At 33.7% G+C, this 27,225-nt stretch overlaps 2 protein-coding genes and 2 long non-coding RNA genes across 6 annotated transcripts in view; 1 reads left to right on the forward strand and 3 right to left on the reverse strand.

Annotated features, from left to right (window-relative positions):
• Nucleotides 1-498: 498 nt before the first annotated feature.
• Nucleotides 499-6,927, forward strand: LOC128208724 (globin, polymeric component P2-like). The gene is made up of 4 exons (XM_052912274.1): nt 499-813; nt 4,665-4,861; nt 6,164-6,213; nt 6,748-6,927. The coding sequence occupies exons 1-4, from the start codon at nt 662-664 to the stop codon at nt 6,925-6,927; spliced, it is 579 nt and encodes a 192-aa protein (XP_052768234.1). The 5' UTR covers nt 499-661.
• Nucleotides 6,928-12,212: 5,285 nt separating this feature from the next.
• Nucleotides 12,213-13,504, reverse strand: LOC128209393 (uncharacterized). The gene is made up of 2 exons (XR_008256993.1): nt 13,332-13,504; nt 12,213-12,576 (listed from the first exon to the last, which is right to left on the reverse strand). It is a non-coding gene; the product is annotated as an uncharacterized LOC128209393 (long non-coding RNA).
• Nucleotides 13,505-18,535: 5,031 nt separating this feature from the next.
• Nucleotides 18,536-19,925, reverse strand: LOC128209392 (uncharacterized). Its single transcript, XR_008256992.1, has 2 exons — nt 19,679-19,925; nt 18,536-18,897 (listed from the first exon to the last, which is right to left on the reverse strand). It is a non-coding gene; the product is annotated as an uncharacterized LOC128209392 (long non-coding RNA).
• Nucleotides 19,926-22,582: 2,657 nt separating this feature from the next.
• LOC128208301 (lysosomal-trafficking regulator-like) overlaps nt 22,583-27,225 on the reverse strand; it is an 86,753-nt gene continuing 82,110 nt past the window's right edge. For all 3 annotated transcript variants that reach the window (XM_052911844.1, XM_052911845.1, XM_052911843.1), the window contains exons 51-54: nt 26,412-26,509; nt 25,904-26,057; nt 25,307-25,378; nt 22,583-25,043 (exon numbers count right to left, since the gene is read on the reverse strand). In XM_052911844.1, the coding sequence (XP_052767804.1) occupies nt 24,914-25,043; nt 25,307-25,378; nt 25,904-26,057; nt 26,412-26,509 (454 nt within the window). In that variant the 3' untranslated portion in view covers nt 22,583-24,913. The remainder of the gene's footprint in view (nt 25,044-25,306; nt 25,379-25,903; nt 26,058-26,411; nt 26,510-27,225) is intronic.

Consider the following 27,225-nt stretch of genomic DNA (forward strand, 5'->3'; position numbering starts at 1 on the left):
TTTAAATTTTTTGTCTTGGAAAGGGCAAATTTTTGCGTAAATTTCTGCAAACCAATGATTAAAGATTGCTGACAAAAAATCAGATCGTAGATTTTCATATATTTCCGTTCGAAAATTAATGTTTTATGGCTTAAACCGTTACTTACGGTTTAAGAGAAATGTTTAAAACATAATTTTTTGAACTTAAATATAAAAATCTGCGATCTACTTTTTGTCAGCAGTCTTATGTAACTGGTTTCCATGGATTTTCGCAAAAATTGGCTCGTTTCAAGACAAAAAATAAAACTGTTGTCAAAACGTTCAATCTGTGAGAGTGCAGCTTTAAAGAGACTAGACACAGAAAAATAAGAATATAATGCCAAGTCTGCTAAAACATAAAATGACAGATATTAGATGTAAAAGAACAAATAGAATTATTGGAACTCGTACATACGTATACACGGTACATTTTATTCTGAGGAGAATGTGATGTAGGAAAATATCGATTGTTCTTCTATTACCACTTGCAGTGCAACATGAGAAGCGATAATGTGCCTCAAATAAGAAACGACTCTACTTAAGTACACTTGAAGAGCAAAACATTGGCACATCGCAAAAAGGATATATACAGTACACACATATAGTGAAAGAAACACATTTCCCGCGGCTTTCAGCGGTGGACATGGGTTGTACGTTGGCGACTCCTCCCCCTGGGCTCGTTGACAGCAGGGAACTGGCCCAGATTTTGTCCCCTGAGGACATAAAAGTTGTTCAAGAAACCTGGCTTTACCTGCAAGACGACATGTCAAGGATGGGACTGGAGATATTTAAACGGTACGTGTTTAATAACATTTAAACATGGTGTATATATATATTCGTTTTGTATGCACGAAATTGTGATTACGCGTATGTACAACTTTGCGTCTATGTTACAAACGTTAAATTGTCTTTTTCATTTTTATCGGTATTTTCTGTAAATAAACTGTTTCTTTTATATATTTTTACTGGTCTATTTTAAGGTTATCATTAGATATATGTTAACAATATCGTACGAAGATGTGCAATGTAATATTAGTGTATTTCTTAAATTGGTAAACTCTTGACATTTTGGTAAATTGAAAATGTAAGTAGACTGTTACTATAACGAAATAACTTAAATATACGTCTGGACGCCAGATACCCGTTTTGTTTCTTTGTAAGATTTTGAATATTTCTTTAGCAACATCAACATCGAACATTCTGTTTATCCATGTCAGACAAGGCCCCGAATTTGTTAACGCTAATAGTCGCTCATATTTAATAGCAAAATTTTCTTATCCCTGTTTTATCTTTACGCGTACAGCGAAGGCAGGGAACCAAATCGCTAACGTCAGCTATCGTGAGCGACTGTAAGCCTTTACTGAAATCGGTTATGTTTACTATATTCAGGGCAAATCTGTTTAATGAAAATCGGTTGTGGATCAAATGAATCCATGAGTGATGTTGTTCACGGGACAAAATGTATTGCGAGCTAACACTAAAACAAACCTTTTTGTATTTTTATTGTATGCCTTTGAAGGATACAAAATGACCGTTACTTGTAGTTTTCAGAAAAGCGCACCAACTTGTATCCTAACGTAACCAGTGTGTGTATACCACGTCATATATGCTACGTCAGAAGTCAACATTTTGCTTAAAATGAAGAATTAAATCAAAGATAACTTTTATTTTACTTCACCATTTTAAATGAAACAAAGGGCAGTCTATGCCGCTTCAAAAGCTACGCCTTCGTTTTATTACCGGAGATTGATAAGGTGTTTAATTTCATCAAACACTTCGACAAACTTGTTTCCAAAGTATTGTTTTGACACTGCTCCGTCAGACGGCCGTATTGTAAAGGTTTGTCGAAGTGTTTTAAGAAACTAAACTCTCAATCAAACTCTGGCAAAAGACCGAAAGAGGGGCTCCGTAAGCGGCGTAGACTGCGCTATGTTTCATTTAAAATAGTGGCCTCGTTGTGCTACTGCGTTAAGCTGATCAATCTTGAATCTTTATTACATATAGTCAAGTCAAGTCAAATTTTATTTGTAAAGAAAGGCATCCGGTCCATTATATGTTTTCTTAATGACAGTCATGTTTTCCCTTTTCTTTTTGTTTCATTATTACAGTTACAAAAAATGCTTTTTTTTATTCGGTCATCGTTTAGACTTTGCATAGGATTTATGAAGTTTTGGAAGTCTTGCCTACCTGTGTACCATTGAAAGATATAAAAGTGCCTGTCTTGCCTGTATTTGTTACATAAAAAGAATACATGAAATTCATCTTCTACACATCTGATATCAAAATTAATTAAGCAATATCTACACAGTCTATTTTCCCTTTCGATACTCAAATGTCGACCAGTCTCAATAAACAATGTATGCATAGAACATCGAAATCTCGCTAACGATTTCCTCATAAAATGGTAGATTAATACATAAATATTTTCCTTGGTTTAACAAAGTTTTGAAATGCTTATATGCGTCACATCGTGTTGAGTCTCTCATATTTTCGAAACAGTTTTGTCTTTTACAATCAACTAATCTTTGCTTAAATTATATTAAAACATCACAAACATTTCCAACTTCCTGATTTAGCCAGACAAAACCAAAACCATATTTGTATAATAACTTCTTTACAGAATTTGTGACAGAACTATCAACTGTCAAAGGTGCAAATACCTGCAAGTCAACATATATTGGTATTCTTAACGTCAGAACTATAGAGTGACTCGAAACAAAACACTTCGCTTCTGTAGTTTGTCCAATCTGCAAATGTGCTGTCAACAAACAAGGATTGTCGATGGTAAAACACATCAGATCAGTAGGCAAACATGATATATACAACGACCACGCGTCATATAGATGAGAGGAAGTGAGTTAAAAGAGGTAAAAACAGCGCCTTCACTAGACAACAGATCCGATTCGTTGAAGTCCAGTTGATTTAAAATACAATAAACATTATACAGAACATGTTCACCAACACATTTAACGACACTATGTTCTGTCTGATGCGGTTTTTAAGCAGTGTGTCGCTTGGCCTACAAACTTTTATACACGCAACCGTAAATCGGAATCTACCATCGGCAGATCGACATAAACATTTTAACATTTGACGAATTAATGCGCGCACGGGCGTTTCAATCCCAGCGTTATAAGAACTGCGGTGGTGAGCAACTTAATTTACATAACCAATGTGCTCTTATAGCTGCGGAGCTGCGTTATGCAAAAGTAGCTTGCTTTAGTAGCGCTGTTATGAGTATTCATAACATGTTGTGCTGTTAAAATAGTGCGTAATAACACAATTAAAAATATAGAAAACGCAATTTTTTTAAAAACCTACGAGTTACAATACACATAATAAGGAGCAGAATACGTTACATGTTTCAAATGAACGCGTACTGAATCAAAACATATATCTGTGTTTATATTTTGGAATATTCGCGGCAGGGGATCTAACATAAAATCTGGGTCATCGGTTTCGAATAGGTTTCCGGGAAATTAGCATAGAAAACTCGGAAAAAACGGTAAAAAGATGGATTGTATTGAAAATGCAATTAAATGCTCATATTGCGTAAGATATAAAACCAAAATGTTTTAAATGAAATGATAATATTTCATTCATTAGTATAGTTTTTTATGTTAAAATAACCTTAAATAGGCTAACGTTTGAATAAGATTAAATACGTACTTTCACAAAATAAATGGTTATGCGACAATCTTAATCCAGTATAAGATGCAAATAAAACTCTTTTTACAATTAAAATCACATCGCTTGAAGAGTTGATAGGGTTTCATTTTGTCAATGAGTGGCAAAGTTTGAGGGCACATTAAGATACGTCAATACATAAAGGGAATACATAGTTGGTGGATGATTCGGTCCAGAGGAATTGTTCGCGAGGATCCTGTCATAACATTATCAACATGTCCAATGCATTTTGTTGGATGCGTTTGGTTTAGCGGGCATATTCTGTTTGATGTGTATGGTAAATTTTACTAAAAATGCCCCAAATAAAATGCTTTATCCGTGGCAGTGCATTGTTCATTAAATCAAAGTTCCAGATAAGGTTTCATATGCAATTAACTATTGCTCCATACTTTTGTATTTATTTGGGTATTCCAAATATAAATTGAGTATTTCAAGTGACTGATACTTCACTGTTTTGATTTAATTGATTATCAGCGCAAAAACATCTAGTGATAATATTAAGATGTTTATGCTAATATGTATACAAATGAGATGAATTTGTAGAAGTCGTAGCAGGCCGAAAGCCTTTCAATGCTTAAGTGCTTAGATTGATATAAGTGTCCATTGGACAATAACATTGACCAATAACTCTTCACAAGAATGTATGCTTCTTTCATGTGACTCTCTGTTCTTATATATTCAAAAGACGTAGTTAATGCTTTTCTTATACATTAACATGCCATTTCTTGTTTAGTTTCTTGGCTGTGTCTCTATTTGGAAATTGTTTGGACGCACATTCGTAAATACAAATTTTCCTTGGGCTACCGGACCCCAAGCAGGTCAGATTTGAATATATCTGCCCCTCCCCCTGCAATCCGATACACTGAGGTAGGGTGATGTTATGGCATGCCACTCCAATCACGTGCCTGGACCTGACACGACCCAATTCGCTCCTTACGCAAGAATATTATTTCTTTCAGGTTCTTTGCGCAAAATGGTGATCTCAAAAGGCTGTTCTACAAGAAACTCCATTGTTCAGGCGTGACGTTGGAAAACGTCGCTCACATTCCATTCGATGAACGAAAGCTTATGTCACATGGGCTTGTAGTCATGGAAGCGCTCGGCGCCGCAGTCGAATGTCTTCATGACAGTGATCAACTATCATTGCTTTTAATTGGTAAGACAAAGATACGTTGGATAGATAATTGCTGCTGATGAAATGCCGACCTTAATTTTGATAGACCCAACACCTGATAATTTGGACTATTTGGCTTTGATTGGAATACAAGCTCATGCCGTGTCCTTTTTTGGTCAAACTGGAGTGTTTGACTATAACTCAGTGATAAGAACGAGTTGTTAACTAGTTTTTATTTTGCAAGGATCCGGAAATTGACGTTAGTGAGGGTTTAACTTAGGGGCTTAACCTTTTGACATGCGCCCCTCCCTCAGAACCGAAATTTATGTTTAAGGATGTAGGCTGGGGGATAGAATTATTCAAGTCAAAAGAGATGGTGCATTTTAAACGTGTTTTATTACTTTTTTCTCTGAAGCTGACACAAAAAGTGAACTTAGACGATTTTAGGATGGGAGGTGCGGGCGACGCCTACTCATTCCCTGAATCCTATATTGTTGTATACGGCAGGACTGCTTAGACTCGTCTTTGTATGTTCTTTGCTTCGCTCTCACCCGATATGGTTTCCTTTGCCCCGTATATCCCATATCGGGTCAGCTACCAACCCCGTAACTTATAATACGTACAGCGTTTTTCAATTATACAGTTGCTTATAACCCGCTTTATTCCATAAGATTACTTAATGTTACCGTCAGATCAATGTAATTATCATGTACGATTTTATGGCCATAACTGATGCAGATGACTGCATGACATTTATATATATATTATATATAGAGATTTATTTTGTAAAACCGTCTTAATAAACACTGTAACAGCATCCCGCCCCACCCCTCCCCGCGCAAAACATATATACTAAGGTGTATATGGACCGACGCGTTAGCCGAGGTTCATTGATCTTCGGAGGCTGACTGTCATCTTATATTTCTTATATTATAAATTTTTTATCATCTAGTAATTTTAAAGCGTCTTTGATGTGTTTTATTGAACACATCTATTAATATTTACTTGGGAAAAAGGTCGTTGTGAAAATTGCAACAGCACTCACCAGTTTTACGACCTAGCGGACCGGCCAAAACATGATATGGACCGCTGACGTTTTAAAAACTGGAGTTTTATTCAAATACATTGATATACGGACCGATCGGTATAATACACTCAAAGAAGGGACACATTTATGTTTACGTTTTGCATGTTACGTTTAGACCATCATGACCGTCAAATTAGACGTAGGTAGAATCTTGATAGAGGTTTCATCTGGTTTCAATTAATAATGACATATGACTTTAAGGAAAAATAGTTTACACACAAGATGGATTATTTAAAATGTTTTTTGTATATTTGCAGGTGTTGGTGAGAGACATGTTCTGTATGGTGTACAACGAGAAATGATCCCGGTATGTTAGTTTGATTTAAGCTATGTAGTACAGTCCCTAGATGTACATGTATATGTGAATTTATTTGGTACATAGTATTTGTGTAAGGGTAGGGGGAGTTAGGGTCTTAAGTTCATTTTTTAATTAGAGTGGACGTTTAGTATCAACTTGACACAAGTACCTCTAGGGACTAGAAGTATGCCCTATATGCGTATATGTTCTTTCAGATAATGTGTTTAGACTTCGAGTCTACTACTCTATCTGTATTCACCCTTACATGACAACCACTCAAACGATCCTATAATCATGAATATTTTGATATTAAAATCTTTTAAAATTTTCAAGTTATTTGCATTGTCAACCCGCACGCCTTTTCATTTCATTTTATAGAAATAGCAATGCCCTCCATTATGCCGAAGCCCATGTCTAGAACCATCCGTTTAATTTGAAACAAATATGAATACAAACTTTTACAAACGATATAACCACATGCACTTGGTTTCCAATATTTTCTTAATACCGATATTTTTTAACATATCTACGTTTATTTTAAAGCGTCTGTGGCCAGCGATTGTGTCAGTGATCGAAGAATACTTGGGGGAGCATTTCAGCTCAAAGGCGGGGCGGTCCTGGGAGCGGGTGTTTCAGTATATCGGATCAAGAGTAATTGAAGGCATTGAAAGATGGCATAAGAACATGGACGTTGAAAAACAACTGGAACCCGATCAACACTGATAAAGTTTCTGGTCTTTCATTACAAAACATAAGCATTATAAATTGTGCAAGTACAATCGTTTGTTTCTGACATTTGAAGTGTAACTGTTGGCATTGTGGGATTGATTAAGAGTGTTTGAAAATACACAATATTGTGTCTCAACTCGAACGCTTTATTTAAATATTTAACCGTGTGTTATGAAACTATAAACGAACGAGGATTTTATTATAACATATATTTAAGCGTTAGAGTGATTAAAACCTTACATAAATTGAAGCGATGGAGAAATTAAAACACTACAGGGATTAAAGCGTTGGAGTGGTAAAAAACCTTACATATCATGAAGTGCCTGCGTTATTTAAACACTACAGGGTTTGAAGCGTTCGATTGATCAAAACACTAAAGGGATTGAAGCGTTAGAGTTATTAAAACAATACAGGGATCGATGTGTTGGAGTTATTAAAACAATACAGGGATCGATGCGTTGGAGTTATTAAAACACTAAAGGGATCGATGCGTTGGAGTTATTAAAACACTAAAGGGATCGATGCGTTGGAGTTATTAAAACACTAAAGGGATCGATGCGTTGGAATTATTAAAACACTACAGGGATCGATGCGTTGGAGTTATTAAAACACTAAAGGGATCGATGCGTTGGAGTTATTAAAACACTACAGGGATCGATGCGTTGGAGTTATTAAAACAATACAGGGATTGAAGCGTTGGAGTTATTAAAATACTACATGGATTGAAGCGTTGGAGTTATTAAAATACTACATGGATTGAAGCGTTGGAGTTATTAAAATACTACATGGATTGAAGCGTTGGAGTTATTAAAACACTGCAGGTATTAAAGCTTTGGAATTATTTAAAACACTACAGGGATTGGAGAAAATGACTTTCTAAAAGCAATGATTGAGAAGGAGAAGTTCGCAATGAAAGTGTGTTTGTGCAAGAGGTGAAATTTCTTGCAATCTTACACTCATATAAAATTGTTTTCTTTTCATCATATGCTTTAATTGATATACATGTAAGCTATATTGAGTTATAGTTTTTCAAAAGCGCGTCAAACTCTTTGCGAACTTTACGACACTTCGGTTATTGTATTTGTGTCCCAACCCTGTTCGCGCTTGTGTCCAATCCGAATGTGCAGAGCGAACTTAAATTTCATAAAGGTGATATTAAAAGTGATATTTTTTACTGTTGGAAACTGTGAAATATCATTTTTATTTCTCGGATAAATCTGTGTAAACCACTAGAAAGAATATAATAAATATTTTTTTTTAATAATGACAAAGTAGTTAGAAATCAAGATTATTTATTTAAATGGTAAAGCTCAACTAAATCTAAAAAACATTCCTGTTAAAGTCGCATAAAATAATTCAAACTCGTTAATGTCAAATATTATCATGGTTTAAACATGCGTATAATTTACTTATACGTTTTTTAACAATTCTCACATTTATTTATGATTAATGTCTGATAATTTCATAGTTATTTACTAATGCCTTTTTTTAAACAACTCTTAGATTTTTTTACATTTATTAAATAGTTTGCTTTAATCAAATGTCTTGTACACTAGAAGAAGAAACATTTAAGGTATTTGATGTACAAAAAAGCTTAAAAAAGCACTTTTTTTTAAAGGTTGCTACTTAAAAGCACTATTAATCAAAGGCAGGTACTTAGTAGCACTGTTTATCAAAGGCAGATACTTAGTAGCACTGTTTATCAAAAACAAATACTTAGTAGCACTGTTTGACAAAGGCAGGTACTTAGTAGCACTGTTTATCAAAGACAGATACTTAGTAGCACTGTTTATCAAAAACAAATACTTAGTAGCACTGTTTGACAAAGGCAGGTACTTAGTAGCACTGTTTATCAAAGGCAGGTACTTAGTAGCACTGTTTATCAAAGACAGGTACTTAGTAGCACTGTTTATCAAAGGCAGATACTTAGTAGCACTGTTTATAAAAGGCAGATACTTAGTAGCACTGTTTATCAAAGGCAGATACTTAGTAGCACTGTTTATCAAAGGCAGATACTTAGTAGCACTGTTTATCAAAGGCAGATACTTAGTAGCACTGTTTATCAAAAACAAATACTTAGTAGCACTGTTGGACAAAGGCAGGTACTTAGTAGCACTGTTTATCAAAGACAGATACTTAGTAGCACTGTTTATCAAAGGCAGATACTTAGTAGCACTGTTTATCAAAGGCAGATACTTAGTAGCACTGTTTATCAAAGGAAGTCACTTACTTTGTATAAACGCAATAATTCTCATCACGTGCTTGGTCGAGCACGATTATTTCGTATACCATGTATTCTCAGGTTTGTTTTCAAATGTACCAATATTTGGTCTTATTGAATTAAAACACTTACTTTCCAGATATTCAGTGTGAATATAATCGAATGATTAACAGTGACAATTATACGTGAACATTGGTGGTAAATGCACAAACGAAAACTTATACTTTGTCTCGCTTCTGGCTTGTATATTTGTTTTTTTTTTGCAATATGTATGTAAAGAATTGTACTATTATTCTGTATAATTTGTGAATGTTATACAAAGTATATGCGAAATTTTGTATTTACCATGTACATACAATTATCATACTCAAATGAATTATATGTGTTTCGACCATGTACTTTTGTATAAGTCTTAATAAATGTATTTTTGTTTTGTACATACTAAAATTAGTTGTCCGAAAAAGATAAAGCCATCAAAGACAGACAGAGAAACGGACCCGTATCAAAAATATTAAATTAACGATCGTACTTGAATGAAAGCCATGCAGGCTACACCTATTTTAAAAAAAAATCATCCCTCAAAATTCATTTTCAAAAAACGCCATCTTCTTTCGCTTTCTGTTTTCAGAAAAGTAGGTCTGCTATAAAATAGAAGCAAACCTTTAAGGTATATACAAACACGTTTACATAACTGATATAACGGACAATTTGCTTTTTGCACAGTTCTAGTAATCCTCTCAAAAATTTGATGCCTTCGGAATCTTTTGCGATAGTTTATATACCAATAAAATGTAGAAAATGATTTTTCAATTCTTTTCATAACTACATTTAAGAAGGATCGTTTCAAGAGTCTTAAATCCGCATGTGATCCCTTCATTTTGACCCAATTTTGCGTATTAGGTATGTTTGGCAAGCGGGATTCCACGTATAGAGCAAACTTGGTTTGGATTCCCTAAGAAACCAATCAAACATGAATGACTGCAAATATATTCTTGCATGTTAAAACATTCTGGCAACATTTTAAAAGAATACAACATACGGAAATTTTCTCGGGAAAGAACCCTCGCCCCCGGACAACAAATAAACCTTGAATGATTTGACTCTTGGGAAGTTGCCGGTTGAGAGTTCTCAAACCTTCAAATCTAGTTATCGCCACTGGCCATGTCGATTTAATATTAAAAAGAAATATGATCACATTAATAAGCGAAAAAAATAATTTAAAAGTTAATGGGTTCTTCAAGTTGGCACATCAATCAGCAATCGAAATTCATCTCGACATTAAAGTATCATTGTTATAACGGTCATCATTCATCTCGACATTCAAGTATCATTGTTATAACGGTCATCATTCATCTCGACATTCAAGTATCATTGTTATAACGGTCATCTCGACATTCAAATATCATTGTTATAACGGTCATCATTCTTCTCGACATTCAAGTATCATTGTTATAACGGTCATCATTCAGATTGACGTTCAAGTATTATTGTTATAACGGTCATCATTCATCTCGACGTTCAAGTATTATTGTTATAACGGTCATCATTTAGATTGACGTTCAAGTATGATTGTTATAACGGTCATCAGTCATCTCGACATTCAAGTATCATTGTTATAACGGTCATCATTCAGATTGACGTTCAAGTATTATTGTTATAACGGTCATCATTCAGATTGACGTTCAAATATTATTGTTATAACGGTCATAATTCATTTCGACGTTCAAGTATCATTGTTATAACGGTCATCATTCAGATTGACGTTCAAGTATTATTGTTATAACGGTCATCAGTCATCTCGACATTCAAGTATCATTGTTATAACGGTCATCAGTCATCTCGACATTCAAGTATCATTGCTATAAAGGTCATAATTCTTCTCGACATTCTAGTATCATTGTTATAACGGTCATCAGTCATCTCGACTTTCAAGTATCATTGTTATAACGGTCATCATTCTTTTCGACATTTAAGTATCATTGTTATAACGGTCATCAGTCATCTCAACATTCAAGTATCATTGTAATAACGGTCATCAGTCATCTCGACATTCAAGTATCATTGTTATAACGATCATCACTCATTTCGACATTCAAGTATCATTGTTATAACGGTCATCAGTCCTCTCGACATTCAAGTATCATTGTTATACCGGTCATCAGTCCTCTCGACATTCAAGTATCATTGTTATACCGGTCATCAGTCCTCTCGACATTCACGTATCATTGTTATACCGGTCATCAGTCCTCTCGACATTCAAGTATCATTGTTATACCGGTCATCAGTCCTCTCGACATTCAATTATCATTGTTATAACGGTCATCAGTCCTCTCGACATTCAAGTATTATTGTTATAACGGTCATCAGTCATCTCGACATTCAAGTATCATTGTACTAACGGTCATAATTCATCTCGACATTCAAGTATCATTGTACTAACGGTCATAATTATTCTCGACATTCAAGTATCATTGTTATAACGGTCAGCATTCATCTCGACATTCAAGTATTATTGTTATAACGATCATAATTCTTCTCGACATACAAGTATCATTGTTCTAACGGTCATTATTCATCTCGACATTCAAGTATTATTGTTATAACGGTCATCATTCAGATTGACGTTCAGCTCGACACTCGAAGCGACAAAATCCGAATGTCCAGCTGGCAAGTCAGTCAGCTCGACAAAAACAGAATGTCGAGCTAGCCCGACAGCAAGCTCAGCCGTCGGTCTTTGGATTATTTGAAATCTTGTTAAAAAATACCTTATAAAATGGAATGAAAAGATGGATTTCACCAACACCGTTTGATATTTTTCAACACGGTTTACGTTTAAGTGTTAGTACCTTCAAGCTCTTCAAGGTGTCCATTTATGTTGTTTTGTTACTTGAAGGTTCATGCATCTAAGGCATGGGGTAAAAACAGACTGAAACAGCTACATACAGGTGCACATGATTTTTAACACTGTAAACGGGTTAAGATACCACCTATGATGTAATGGTTTAATGTCATGGACATAACGATGGTGAAATTAGAGAATATTAAAATAACATATATCTGCTTGTTTGAACCTTTAATTATAAAATATAAAATAGCAAAACACGTCCACAAAAAACATATTAAAGGTTCATCCAACATCGTCCATTTTGTTCACTTCCTACTCCTCAATCATGTAGGAGTTTGAATTGGGGCAACAGTGTGTGGTTGACGACACTTTAAATTTCCTCTATCGTCTGCTTTCTCCAAGCAAATAAAACAGAAGTGACGGTTACAGTTGACGCATCCCATGTTGTGGCAAGCATCTACGTGTTCGATAGCCTCTTTGCAATTCGGACAGGACCGGACTGAAGGCACATTTGAAACATTGCTGATCGTTTTCTTCTGACAGTTTTGCAGAATGGTGCTAAACTCACTCATGTCAGCTGAACAAATAAACCATACACAGTATAAACATAAAATGTTCTGATTTTAAACAAGATCCTATTTTCAAGATCCAATATTTTATATTTGTTATGTTTCTTTGCGAATGTACTGGGTTTAACCGTAACATTTCTGCAGGAATTCCCAATCCGAAAATATCTGGCATGCAACCATTTCTGATTACGCAAATGATCCTTAATCCGATGTTAGATAACATTCTATTCATAACCTTAAATGTTTCTTTTCACCTCTAGCTGTAGTTTGTGTTTTTTTACAAGGGACATAACTCTATCAGTTATAACGACAGAGCTATGGACCAAAAGTATTAAAAAATGTGCTTACCGACCCTATCTGGTTTTCACCTTAACCTAACCATGAATGCAGATACATACTTCCACATATTAAATTAAATTAGACTGGCAAAATCATCATAATAACCGTTTCCTAGCTGACTAATAAAATCCCCTCTTAGTTTCGAAATAAAAATTGTAACTACTCAACACTATCAATTCGAAAAACACTATGCGTATTGCTAAGATGGCTCCCATGCACGAATTGACATACGTAACACGAGCTCTAACTTTCAAGGGAATATCTTGAATATTTTCCTTAGACCAAGGTTAAAATTTCTGACAACATAACTTCGTTAGTTCCTCAATTTAAAAATGAAATAGTGATATAACTAAGTCGAAACAAATGCTCCAAAAAGCAATAAAACATTTAAAACAGAAATGATATTTACTGTACAAATACTCACTATTCATCGTTATGTCACAAGTAGTACGGTATTATATATTTTTTAAATAACGGTGATGAACTTTTGCTTTAAATTTACGTTCGTTTAAAATGGTTTATAATCACTCTCCGAGCTGGTTTCCCAATATGTTTTTGTATGACCAGCCACCAACGTAATACAAATTCCCTTTTTCATTTTCGTTTTACTTTACTATGCAGTTAAAATGTATTTTTTGAAAAAGGTCACTAGGAGATCTAATAAAAGTGCGATCCAATCAGCAATGAGTTAGAATGTAATTCTATATTTAGTCAGTGTGTATTTTTGAGTGTATTTTCTAAAAATGGTGCTCTAATTGATTATGAGCGATAACGATTGTATTAAGGATCTTGCAAAACGAAAGTACATATTTCTTTATTTAGATAGCTGAACCTTTTAATTTCTGTATTATTATAAATACGAAACAAAAAGCCAACTATATTATCTTAAACGGTTTTGTATTACTTCTTAATAAATATTTGACTTATTATATTTTCGTGAACACGAAAAGTAAAGATTTACTCACTCGTTGAAATTTCTTGCAAATTAAACACTTTAACAAACGATTATTCTCTATATGGTTTATTGGCGGACACGTGTTGACTGACTCCGAGTGTTTTGGCTGTGACTTAAATTTCTTCAAATATTTTACGTTTTCAAATCATTTGGAAGTAGAGAATAGCATATACCAGTCGCGTTTATTTTTAATAATGTTTTTCTTTATTTGTTCCCAGTTTTAGTACAATGATGCTTTTTATTATGAAACTCTATGATCACACAGTTTTAAACCTTTTAAGGCAGACTGTGTGTGAAGCTTTTGGTTTCTAACGATGACTGCATCGTATCTTTGAAAAGTATTTGCATTAGGTGCTCTGACTTGTTTCCCTCCGTCTGCAGATAGAGTTGGGATCTCTAATCATTGAAGTACTTGGGGTTTACCTTTTCGTTTATTATTATTATTATTTGTTTTATTGATAAATTTCCTCAAGTTAATGCATACTTTGATAAGATTTATCTTTTTATCTTGTGCGTTTTATCTTTATTAAGAATTGTTGGTATAAGAGTGAGGTTTGTGCATATAAACTGGTTTAAACCTCCAGTAAATTTACATTTCACTGACGGTTCCAAGGCGGTACCTAACAATTCTTGATAAACATACCAATATATATATATATATATATATATATATATATATATATATATATATATATATATATATATATATATATATATATATATATATATATATATGCACGGTGCTGTTTGTAGAGTTGTGTGCTGTTCTATGTTTCTTGTTTGTGAATTTGTGTTCTATGTCTTTGGCGTTGCCCATTGCCACTAAACCGGGTTTTTGTTTAAACTTTTTGCTACTGAGCATGTTTCTGTAGCTTTTTGCATATATATTTATGTTTGTTGAATAACGTTAAGTGATATCGAGGATGTATCATCAACATGTTTGGCCAATATATAAATTGTTGTAGGATTCGTTTTACATTCTGTTTCGACTCTTTATTGAGAAAATATTCAAACTATTTTGAGGTGTAATAATTTGATATGATGAAGAAGAAAGTATATTCAAAAGAAATATACCACACGATACATATTTCTAATAGGCCAACTTGACCGTGATCAAATTAATGTAATACAATGGGTTATGTACATGTAAGAAGGAATACAGTTTTTTAAATATAATAGTATTATCATCTTTCTCTATATAAGATAAGATATTATCATAATTAACATGGCCTATGTTCAAATTTATATCATAAATATGATCATAAGTAAAATTATCTTTGGCGAACAAATAAATGATTAAACATATATACACACCATACTACAATAACTTTATCTTCATTCAGTATACCAATCTGATAATAATAGTACATTTAAAACCATATTCACACACACACGCGCGCGCGCGCACGCAGGCACGCACGCACACACACGTTAGAGTCCTGTAATAACTTACAGGTGAACACACATGTGTATGTGTTCGACCAACATGAAAGCAATTTAACTCTCCCTTTTATTGGTCTCGATTTGGGAATGTGTCTTTCTTTTTTTAAAAGCATTAACGATATATACAGCTATTTTCTTTCAGAAATTAACATTATTAAATGCACAGTTTTGAACATACTTGGAATTTCTCTGTAATATTTCTTGATATATGTATATCTTAAATCATTGTACAATATGCACTCAAATAAATGGTAATCGCCTTCTTACTTATTACATGTTGTGCATAACCGTTCTTCTCTTTGTTCGTTTCCTCATCGAACAGTCTCAATATCGAGCCGATGTGAAGACAGACGAAACTTTGTTAGTGCGTTACTATATCTCTGAATGTTTACATGGTTAAGATTTGATTGCATTTCAAAACATGCTTTATAAAATGTTGAGTTTTCTAACCTGCTGTGAATTAAAGTATCCTAAACCCGACACTGAAATACGCTAATAAATAATTATTATATTTTAGTAACCAACACCCTGTGCTTTCCAAACGTCTTGAAAACCGAAATTGCATAAACTATTTCTCACAACAATCACCTAGGTGTTTTACAACAACAAAAAAACAAGAAAGAAAAAACCCAACACCAACTTCATATCAAAAACCATATTTATCAATTCAGACATTTAATAAAGGATTCTCCAGATGTAAATACAATTCCAAAATAAGAATAGCTTGGTACATTTTAAATTTCTGATTCAAAATAATAAAGATGTATATGTTTCACTAATCTTCCGCTATTTTTGAAAACAACACTGAGTATTTTCTTTATTAACATGAAAATTCCATCTTCTAGAGAATGTTTCTAAAATGTTAAGATTAGTTTGTTGTGTCTACACTGGGCTTAAATATTCCCTACAGTATGCCGGACATTGAGAAACTTTTAAACATTTCACCACTGTGCCTATAAAGTTTAACTTTTGTCTGAACACTGGTATATATGCACCTTTTTATATAATTTAAACCATACATTTGGCCTGGCCAGATAGTCGAAGGCTTTAGAATAATCAACAAATAAACGGAACAGCTGTTCACTCATGTTAAGAACATGATTAATCAAACTACGTTTAACAAATATATTGTCAGTAGTTCTCATTTTTTAAAACGAAAATGGACTTGAGCTTCCACATATATGTAATAAGTTTCAGCCCTTATTGTCAAATGTTCATTTATACATCTTGTAAACATTTTCCCTTATACACTTAACAATATTATTCCTCTTTAATTCCTAAACTATGATTGACTATCATTATATACGCAAGAAATATCCATTACTCCATAATTCAGGTAAATGGCCTGAAAGAACTCATTTACAACATTTGTAATTCTACTAACATCTTCGACAGTGAAAGGTACATCTAATAATTAAAATAATTCTCTTTTCGCTACCTAAATTGCTTTATTTAAATATATTTCATCTTCATCCGCCGGAAATTGTCTAGCATCTGGGTTATTAATCACTTTGAATTTTGATTATCCGTAAATGAATTTAAATATTTTTTTTAGGTGAGCTCAAAACATGATATGTACACCATAAGATATATTTTTTTATTTAATTTAGGGCCACCAGCCTAATTCGTTAACAATATAATTTATTTTATCTTTATTAATGTTATCAATAAAAATATCGCTTTTATCATATTCCCATGACCTCGCTTTTTGGGGCGTGTCATGTTTGTCATTAACAACAATCTCATTACATTTAAAACTAAACGTAACATTCACAGGACAATGAACATCAGAGTACATACAACAGAAATCATTGACACACAAATTTACAACATTCTCGAACAAAGTTGGACTACACACAAAATAATCCACATTGCTAACATTTTTACAAGTCATACAACCGTTTAAATCACTTGGAGTACTGCCATTCCGTTAGGGAGTAAGGGAATTACCTCTAGTACCTTTTATTCCTTTTCGGTTATTCTACTCTTGATAACCTTTATTTGGCACTCACATTCGTTGTTAGAATTTAAGTCGCGGGAACGGCCGTCTAATATTGTAACTTATATAATTTATTTGTAAATACATGCATTGTGTTTTATTTATATTTCCCCTATGTAAGGGTGATTTGGCTACTATTGTTCTGCATCATATGCGTATAATAAATATGCATCCTTTTTTCGGCCAAAATAAAATATGTTTTCATTTCATGTGTTTTCAATATTCCCGACATAATTAACAGAAATTATGTGATTCATGTTTAGAAATAAAATATTCCAAAAACTTATCTAATGATGACAATTTTGCTATTTTTCTTTCAGTACTTCTAAGACGAAGATTGGATAGGTTATAATAATATGATATATAATTCATATCTTCACGTTTTGCGTAATTAGTTCTTAATGAAAGTAAGTGTTATATGTGTTGATTTGATCTTCTTTTCCGACTGAAAAGAAACAGGATATCAAATCTTGAATAGAATCTGGTGCGAGTTACAAAATATATCCGGTGCCCGAATTTGGAGTCAGATTAATGATCGCTGTTTTATTTTCATTCGTTTAGATGAATAAAATGATGTTGGGCTTTCATTTTTGTGTGTGTTTGTCGTTTGTTAATGAAGTTATTCTCTTGGACTGGTATCAAATCACAAACATAATTACAGCACTTGCTGTTTGTTTCTCCGATTTGAACTTCGACATTCCATTTTTTTTATATAAACACGACGGATTGATTCCGTATCGGTGCAGGATAGAACCCGTAAATGAAGAATGTGGACGGAAAGAAACCGCTTTGCATCATCACCGTGTTGTTAAAACGGTCATCATTCAGATTGCCGTTCAGCTTGAAACTCGAAGCGAAGAATTCCGAATGTCCAGCTGGCGAGTCAGTCAGCTCGATAAAAGAAAAATGTCGAGCTAGCCCGACAGCAAGCTCAACCGTCGGTCTTTAGATTATTTGTTGCGAAATCTTGTTAAAACAATTACCCCATAAAATGGAATGAAAAGATGGATTTCCCTAAAACCGTTTAATAGTTTTTAACACGGATTACGTGTTCGCACCTTCAAGCTCTTCAAGTATCCATTTAGGTTGTTTTGTTACTTGGGGTAAAAACACTGATACGGCCACATACGGGTGATTTGCAAAACTATAAACGGTTTAATTTACAATAATGGTTTAATGTTATGGACATAACGATGGTGAAAGTAGAGAATATTAAAATAACATATATCTGCTTGTTTGAACCTTTAATTATAAAATATAAAATAGCAAAACACGTCCACAAAAAACATATTAAAGGTTCATCCAACATCGTCCATTTTGTTCACTTCCTACTCCTCAATCATGTAGGAGTTTGAACTGGGGCAACAGTGTGTGGTTGACGACATTTTAAATTTCCTCTATCGTCTGCTTTCTCCAAGCAAATAAAACAGAAGTGGTGGTTACAGTTGACGCACCCCATGTTATGGCAAGCATCTACGTGTTCGATAGCCTCTTTGCAATTCGGACAGGACCGGACTGAAGGCACATTTGGTACAGAGCTGATCGTTTTCTTCTGACAGTTTTGTAGAATGGTGCTAAATTCACTCACGTCAGCTGAATAAATAAAAAAAATACACAGTGTAAACATAAAATGTTTTGATTTTAAAACAAGATCCTATTTTCAAGATCAATAATATTATTTGTTATGTTTCTTTGCGAATGTACTGGGTTTAACCCTAACATTTCTGCATGAATTCCTAAACCGAAAATATCAGGCATGCAACCATTTCTGATTACGCAAATGATCCTTCATCCGGTGTTAGATAACATTCTATTCATAACCTTAAATGTTTCTTTTGACCTGTAGTTTGTGTTTTTTTGACAAGGGGCATAACTCTATAAGTTATATCGACAGAGCTATCGACCAAAAGGCGTATTAAAAAATGCCTACCGACCCTATCTGGTTTTAACCTTAACATAACCATGAATTGCAGATACATACTTTCACATATTAAATTAAAAGTTGTACTTGCAAAATCATATAACCGTTTCCTAGCTGACTAATAAAATCCCCTCTAAGTTTCGAAATAAAAATTGTAACTACTCAACAATATCAATTCGAAAAAAAACTGTATGCGCATTGCTAAGATGGCTCCCATGCACGAATCGACATACGTTACACGAGCTCTAACTTTCAAGGGTAAAGTCTTGAATATTTTCCTCAGACCAAGGTTAAAGTTTCTGACAAGATAACTTCGTCTTTACCTCACTTAAAAATGAATAACCAATATAACAGGCGAAATAGTGATATAACTAAGTCGAAACAAATGCTTAAAAAGGCAATAAAACATTAAAAGCAGACACTATAATTATTAATTACTGTAAAAATACTCACCATTCATGGTTATGTCACAAGAGGTACAATATAATTTATGATTTATATAACTGTGATGTACTTTTGCTTTAAATTTAAGTTTGTTTAAAATGGTGAATAATCACTCTCCGAGCTGGTTTCCCAATATGTATTTGTATGATCCAGTCACCAACGTAATAGAAATTCCATTTTTTCATTTTGGTTTTACTTTACTATGCAGTTAAAATGTATTTTTTGAAAAAGGTCACCAGGAGATCTAATAAAAGTGCGATCCAATCAGCAACGAGTTAGAATGTAATTCTATATTTAGTGATGTGTCGTTTTGAGTGTATTTTCTAAAAATGGTGTTCTAATTGATTATGAGCGATAACGATTGTATTAAGGATCTTGCAAAACGAAAGTACATATTTCTTTATTTAGATAGCTGAACCTTTTAAATTCTTTATTTTTATGAATACGAAACAAAAAGCCAACTAGATTATCTTCACATTTTTTAATTACTTCTTAATAAATATTTTACTTATCATATTTTCGTGAACGCTGAAAGTAAAGATTTGCTTTTGGTGCTTACTCGGTGAAATATGTTGCACTTCAACAAACAATTAAACTTCTATATGGTTTATGCATGTTGAAGAATGTTAAGTGATATCGAGAATGTAGCATCAATGTTTGACCAATATATAAATTGTTGTAGTATTCCAATCGGCTGGTAGTATTCGTTTTACATTTTGTTTTGACACTTTATTGAGAAAATATTTAAACTATTTTAAGGTGTGATAACTTCTTAGTTTCGAAATAAATAGTGTAACTACTCAGTAGTATAAATTCGAAAATGCAATCATATGATACGTGCACTGCCCTAAGATGGCTCCCATGTATGTATTGTCATTCGTAACATGATCTCTAACTCTCATTGGAATATATTGAATATTTTCTTAGGACCGAGGAGAAAGTTTCTGACAACAAAACCATGTCAGTACCTCAACTTAAACATGAATAACGAATACAACAGGCGAAATAGTGATATAACTAAATTCAAACATATGTTTCAAAAAAGCAATAAACATTAAACAGCAGAAACAATTCTAACTGTAAAACAGCTCACTACTCATTGTTGTGTCACAAGTGATACGCTATAGTTTTTTATTCAAACAACTGTGATGGACTTTTGCTTTAAATTTACGTTCGTTTAAAGTGGTGAATAATCACTATCCGAGCTGGTTTCCCAATATGTAAAAATGATACGAATTCGTATGATCCCTTCACAAACGTATCAGAAATTCTTTTCTTTCCATTTCGCTTAACTTTACTGTGCAGTTAACTGTAAGTGTATTTTCTAAAAAAAGGTGGTCTATTTCATCATCAGCGAATAAAATGCTTAATACTTATGATTCGATCCGGTTTCCCATTAGCAATGGAAATATATTTTACTCACTAAAAAGGAAGCATTTTTTTCTACACTTGATGAGACACTGGAGTGTATTTTTTAAAAATGGTGTTCTAATTCATTATCACCAATAACGATTGTTATTAGGATTCTGAAAACCGAATGTATATACATGTAAACGTGTTTATTTAGATACGTAACATACACATTTTGTACTATTATAAATACGAAACAAAATGCCAACTACATTTCCTAAAACGGTCAAACAAATTGATGCTACATCCTCGTTATCGCTTGATGTTATTCAATATACATCAGCCATATAGAGAGTTTTAGAGTGAGATCGCATCATATTTCACCGATTGTTCACGGGGTGAAATTAATGGACACCTTACACTGAAAATCATGTTTTCCTGTTATTGTATTCCTAAAAGGGATATACAATGATAGTTAAATGTAAAAAAACAAACAAAACAAACCTATTAAATATGTCGTTTACATCATCTCCCAGTCATGTTAGCGCTGACGTCTGATTTAAAAAACACCAAAATGATATTCTCAGTCATTGAAACAGAAAATATCACTCGTATTTCTTGCTCCCTCATATTCAGTATGCGTATACCACGTGATAAATTACGTCATAAATGTAACATCGGTAGGCAACGTTTTGCTTCGAATGATGACTTCAAACAAAGTTGACATTTCTTTTTCTTCACCAAAGCTATGTTTGATATACGCATCCTAACTTTACTTAAATTATGAAATAAAAACAACAAAAAAACAAAAGTTAAGAACAGTAAAAAAATTGAAAAAAAAATCTTGAACGCACATAAATGTACATTTGGAGTTAGATGCGACAATTATTTCGCGATGTGACGTGATGGGACATGGCGAAGGCAACTCTTATTCAACTAGTTCGATCTGTCTTGCTATGGATTACAAGTTATTTGTCTTGATAACAACGTACGCCAGCATATCTCACACTGGTAGTTGAATGAAAATTGTGATGATATAAATGGTGCCCATACGTGTTTGAGAAAATGGCTTGAATATATGCACTTTAAGTCAAAAATGCGTTCTAAAATACAGCTTAAATGTATAAGCCCGCACTTGTTTTACGGTACAGCTTGAATCTTTGAACTTTAATTTTGGTGGCCACACGTTAAAACAGTTTGAACGAATGCACTAAAGTCTTCATAAATGGCACCCACACAAGTTTGTTTCAGAGGTAAGTTTCTTTTGAACTTAAATATTAGTGGCCACACTCGAGTACATTTTGAATGAATGCACTTCAACTTTGGCGCTCACACATGTTTTAGAGTACAACAAGTACTTTGGAACTTGAATATACGTGGTCACACATGAGTACAGTTTGAACGAACGCGCATCAACATTTGCGCCCAAATGTGTTTCAATGTACGGCTTGGACGTATGCACTTAACAGTAGGCACCCAAAGATGTTTCAGAGTACACATTGAAATGTACTTCAACGTACATTAGTGGCCACACGTAAGAACAGTTTGAACGTACGCTTTTTTCAACATATCACCGTTTTTATTAAAACATTTCAAAGTGATAACTTATGAATAATTTATATCTGCAAACATTTAAAAAAAAATCATAACAAGACTTGAATATTGTTAATTTTAAATCCTTAAACAGTTCACATATAAATAGAACATAAAAACAACAATAAATCCACACTCATTTAGCCAGGTTTAGCCAGTAGTACATGTTTTTCCATGTTGATAAGGTATAAGTTTTCAGTAGGCTTTTGTACCGGCGATTGCGCCATTTTAAAGAGCACTAGAGCTTGCGATCTAGTCAACATTGGCAAAGACAAAATAGTGATTGTTTCGAATATGAAAAAGACATGCAGACACTTGATTTACAACAGCCCCCAACACACCCTCAGAAAAGAAAAGTACCTGATCTACCAACCTTATCATTATTGCAGTTGTTATGCCTAATGACCACCATAAAACTGATAAAAGTGAGAAAGGACAAAATTATTAGTCAAACAATGTTGTTTTCATGTTGAAAATTGTGACTACATAAATGTTATTTACAACAGTTACAAAAATGAAAACAGAAACGTTATTGACAACAGAAACATGATAAAATGGCACAGTTGAGGAACATTGCATAACATAGTGTACAGGTATATCACAAGTGAATGTAGGCTAGGGTTAGTGCATAACAGAAATAATTCTCAACATAGGAGTCATCAAACATAATTCTCTTATGATGATAAGTATAAGTAAAAGTATCAAAATTACAACATGACTTTGACATGTTTTTTTTACATTTTGTCAATGCCAGGATTTTGGATTTTTCGGATTCTGAATATTATCAATTACATACAGACTGAGAAAAAAAATAAAGAAGACCAAAAAACATAATTTTACATATAAAAACACAGGCAGTTATGTTATAATAATCAACAAATTTCCAGTGCAATCAAAATGACAGTATATTCAGATGCAAAATGGTTTTTAATATATCCCAATGAAGCATTTAGGATTAGGTGATACACAGTGAAGAGTATTGCAAACAAACAAAACAAACAACACTGAAGGGTTTAATAACAATTTGACACTTAAAATATTAGGGTATAAATACATATAAATATAAACAACACATAAAAAATAAATAAAACTATACCATGGTATTTTATATTAACAATTAACAAAAAATAACTGGCAAGAGGTTTTTATGCATTCTTTTTTGCAAACACATTTTCAGAGGGATATAACTATGTAAATGATAATCAATTGCACTCTGATATCTGTGTGTTCACTTTAAATTGTAGGTTTGCAAATATCGGAATTAATGCAAAATGAATATAAAAATAAATTACACTTTGAAAATGACATTTCCTCCCTAAAGACAATGAAAAATCCTTTGTTTCCGGTAAAACAGCATTTGGAAACACTTTGAAAATGACATTTCCTCCCTAAAGACAATGAAAAATCCTTTGTTTCCGGTAAAACAGCATTTGGAAACACTTTGAAAATGACATTTCCTCCCTAAAGACAATGAAAAATCCTTTGTTTCCGGTAAAACAGCATTTGGAAACACTTTGAAAATGACATTTCCTCCCTAAAGACAATGAAAAATCCTTTGTTTCCGGTAAAACAGCATTTGGAAATCTGGATTCAGTCTTCATCAGCTCCAGGAATAGGTTAGGTATTACCCGGTTATAGACCTGGTAGTCAGAAAGTGGTCTAAATCCTTTCTAGACCTTGTTGTCCAGGAAGATGTATGGTCTACAGCAGGTCCAATATATAATTGCCCAGGAGGAAATATGGCCTTAATTGGCTCCTAGACATAGTTGTCAAGAAAAAAATATGTTCTAACTCTGCTCCTAGACCAAGTTGTCCATGTAGAGATATGGTCTAACTCTGCTCCTAGACCAAGTTGTCCATGTAGAGATATGGTCTAACTCTGCTCCTAGACCAAGTTGTCCATGTAGAGATATGGTCTAACTCTGCTCCTAGACCAAGTTGTCCATGTAGAGATATGGTCTAAATCAGGTTCTAGAACTAGTTATCTGAGAAGACGTATGGCCTTAATCTGCTATTTGATGTAGGTGTTCAAGAAGAGATGAAAACTGTTTCCTAAATCTAGTTGTCATGGAAAAGGGAAGGTTTAAATCGGTGCCCAGACAAAAATGTCAGGTAAGAAGTTCTGACTTAATCAGTTCCTAAACCTAGTTGTCAGGACAGATACATGTACATAAAAACTATTATCAAGGAAGAGCAAGGGTTTGCATTGTTTCTAGATATAGCTGACAAGAAGAAAAAACTTAATTGGTTCCTAGATCTGGTTATTCAGGAGTGTGATATATCTGAAATTGATTCCTATATCTAGGTGTCAGGGAAGAGGTATGGTCTAAACCGATTTCTAGGTCTTGACTGGCCAGTATTTTCCCATAGCATGACACGGCCATCGGTACTGGAGGCATACAGCTTCTGCGAGTCTGTTGTGAACGTCAGACTGAAAACATTTAAAATGATAAATTTAACCATCAATAAACATAAATTACCTCAATTTCAGTTCTTATTGTTGATAAATAATAATGCGTTGAAACTTGAAAGAACTTAAAAAACATTCAACTCGATGCTAGGCCAAAAAAATACCAAAACCTACATGTAAGATATAAATGACTTTTCATTTATCTTAACCATGAATTAGTGAACAGACAAGTGACAATGTAAGATTTCAAGTACATTTCTTAGTCACACATGAAACTGCCCTACCTTATAATTTCCCCACTGAGCTGCTTGTGACAAAGGTCACGTACAGGGGTTAGATCCCAGCTGCTCCACAACCTTCAAACACCAAAAATCATTTATAATCAGAATTAGACATTGCAGACAATAATTAAGTTTAATAGTGTTTTACTCAATCTTAATTTAGTCTTAATCTAAAGACTATTTATACACTAGTCCAACACAAATATGAAAGATAACTTACATGCCAAGAGATAAGTCCAAAACCTGCCATCCAAGGATTTGTCTCATTTAATGTCTGTCTCTTGGTCAATACACAGCACACCATATATTATAAAACTTACCTGATAAGACCAGAGCTCAGTCCCCAAGCCAGTACATCCCTTCAGGGGCCAAGATTTAAACCCATCCTGTACCCATTACCACAAGAGTTTAATAAAAATAATGTCTGCTTTAAATAACACTTACCTGATAAGCCCAGTACTAACAACTTACTTAACAATGACAGAGGTCTATTCAGTGGCACCAGGTAGGCTAAACCGTTGGTCGTACCCTAATAATACTCATCCCTTGACCATGCATGCAAACGGAAAATACACATCAAAACCATGTTATGACAATTACCTGATAAGCCCAGAGCTCAGTCCCCCAGCTACAACATTGATAGAAGTCCCTTCAGGAGCACCAGAGTAAGCCAAACAATTGATGGTGTCTTCACAGGTAACCATGGCAACCTCTTCTGCATTGATGGTGTGAAGAACCAGCTGGCTGCCCATACCTGTATCATTTATTTTTTAACATAATTTTTAAACTTTCGACGATTTCTAAGACTTACTTAAGCTTAGTGTCCCTTAGTGTTTCTTTGACAAAAGAACGATTAATAATAATATATTATTAATATTTTCAACTTAAATAACAGAAATAACTCATATATAATTTAGACGTGACCAGTCTATAAATTATAAACTACACAACTGGTTGTATTATTGCTTCACCTAAGCAATGATATAGTCAGAAATGTGTGTGTATGTGTGTGTGTGTGTGTGTGCGTGTGTGTGTGTGTGCTTGTGTGTGGAAAAAATGGGATCATTGTGTTCTTTCAAAAAGCATTTCAACTGTGAATCAGTGTTACCTTGGGAACTGACACTGGCAATATCTCCTAATGTATTACTGATAGCAAGAGCCTTCACAGCTGACTTATGGCTTCTGATGGATCGGACATATGACAACCTGCAAGCAGAAGACAGATGATAAAAATGAAGAGCAAAGGGAACTCACTCTGGTTAACCAACATAGAGCTAACACGATTTATCTTTCAAAGAATATAATGTAAAGAATGATAGTCCTGTTTTTTTAGTTGTTACATAACAAAGTAAACAAAATCAGGAAATAATTTCCATTGTCATTCATTGGCTTCATAAAATGAGGGAACATGACAAACCAGTATAGGGTAAATAAACCAGTAACAGTCAATTTTAACAACATTGAAATGTTTTGTTCTCATTTTATCAATGGGCATTGATCTTAAACACTTGTTAGCAAAAGTTACAGCATGTAAGCCAGTGTTGGGCAAACATTTATCAATGGCTTAATCATATTAGGGAACATGACATAAACTGGCATTAACATATCATTGGCTACATTCTTCGAGGGAACATCACATAAACTGGCATTAACATATCATTGGCTCCATTCTTCGAGGGAACATCACATAAACTGGCATTAACATATCATTGGCTACATTCTTCCAGGGAACATCACATAAACTGGCATTCACATATCGTTGGCTACATTCTTCGAGGGAACTTCACATAAACTGGCATTAACATATCATTGGCTACATTCTTCGAGGGAACATCACATAAACTGGCATTCACATATCATTGACTACATGCTTCGAGGGAACATCACATAAACTGGCATTAACATATCATTGGCTACATTCT

This window comes from Mya arenaria, chromosome 11 (assembly GCF_026914265.1).
Source record: "Mya arenaria isolate MELC-2E11 chromosome 11, ASM2691426v1".
Lineage (NCBI taxonomy): Eukaryota > Metazoa > Mollusca > Bivalvia > Myida > Myidae > Mya > Mya arenaria.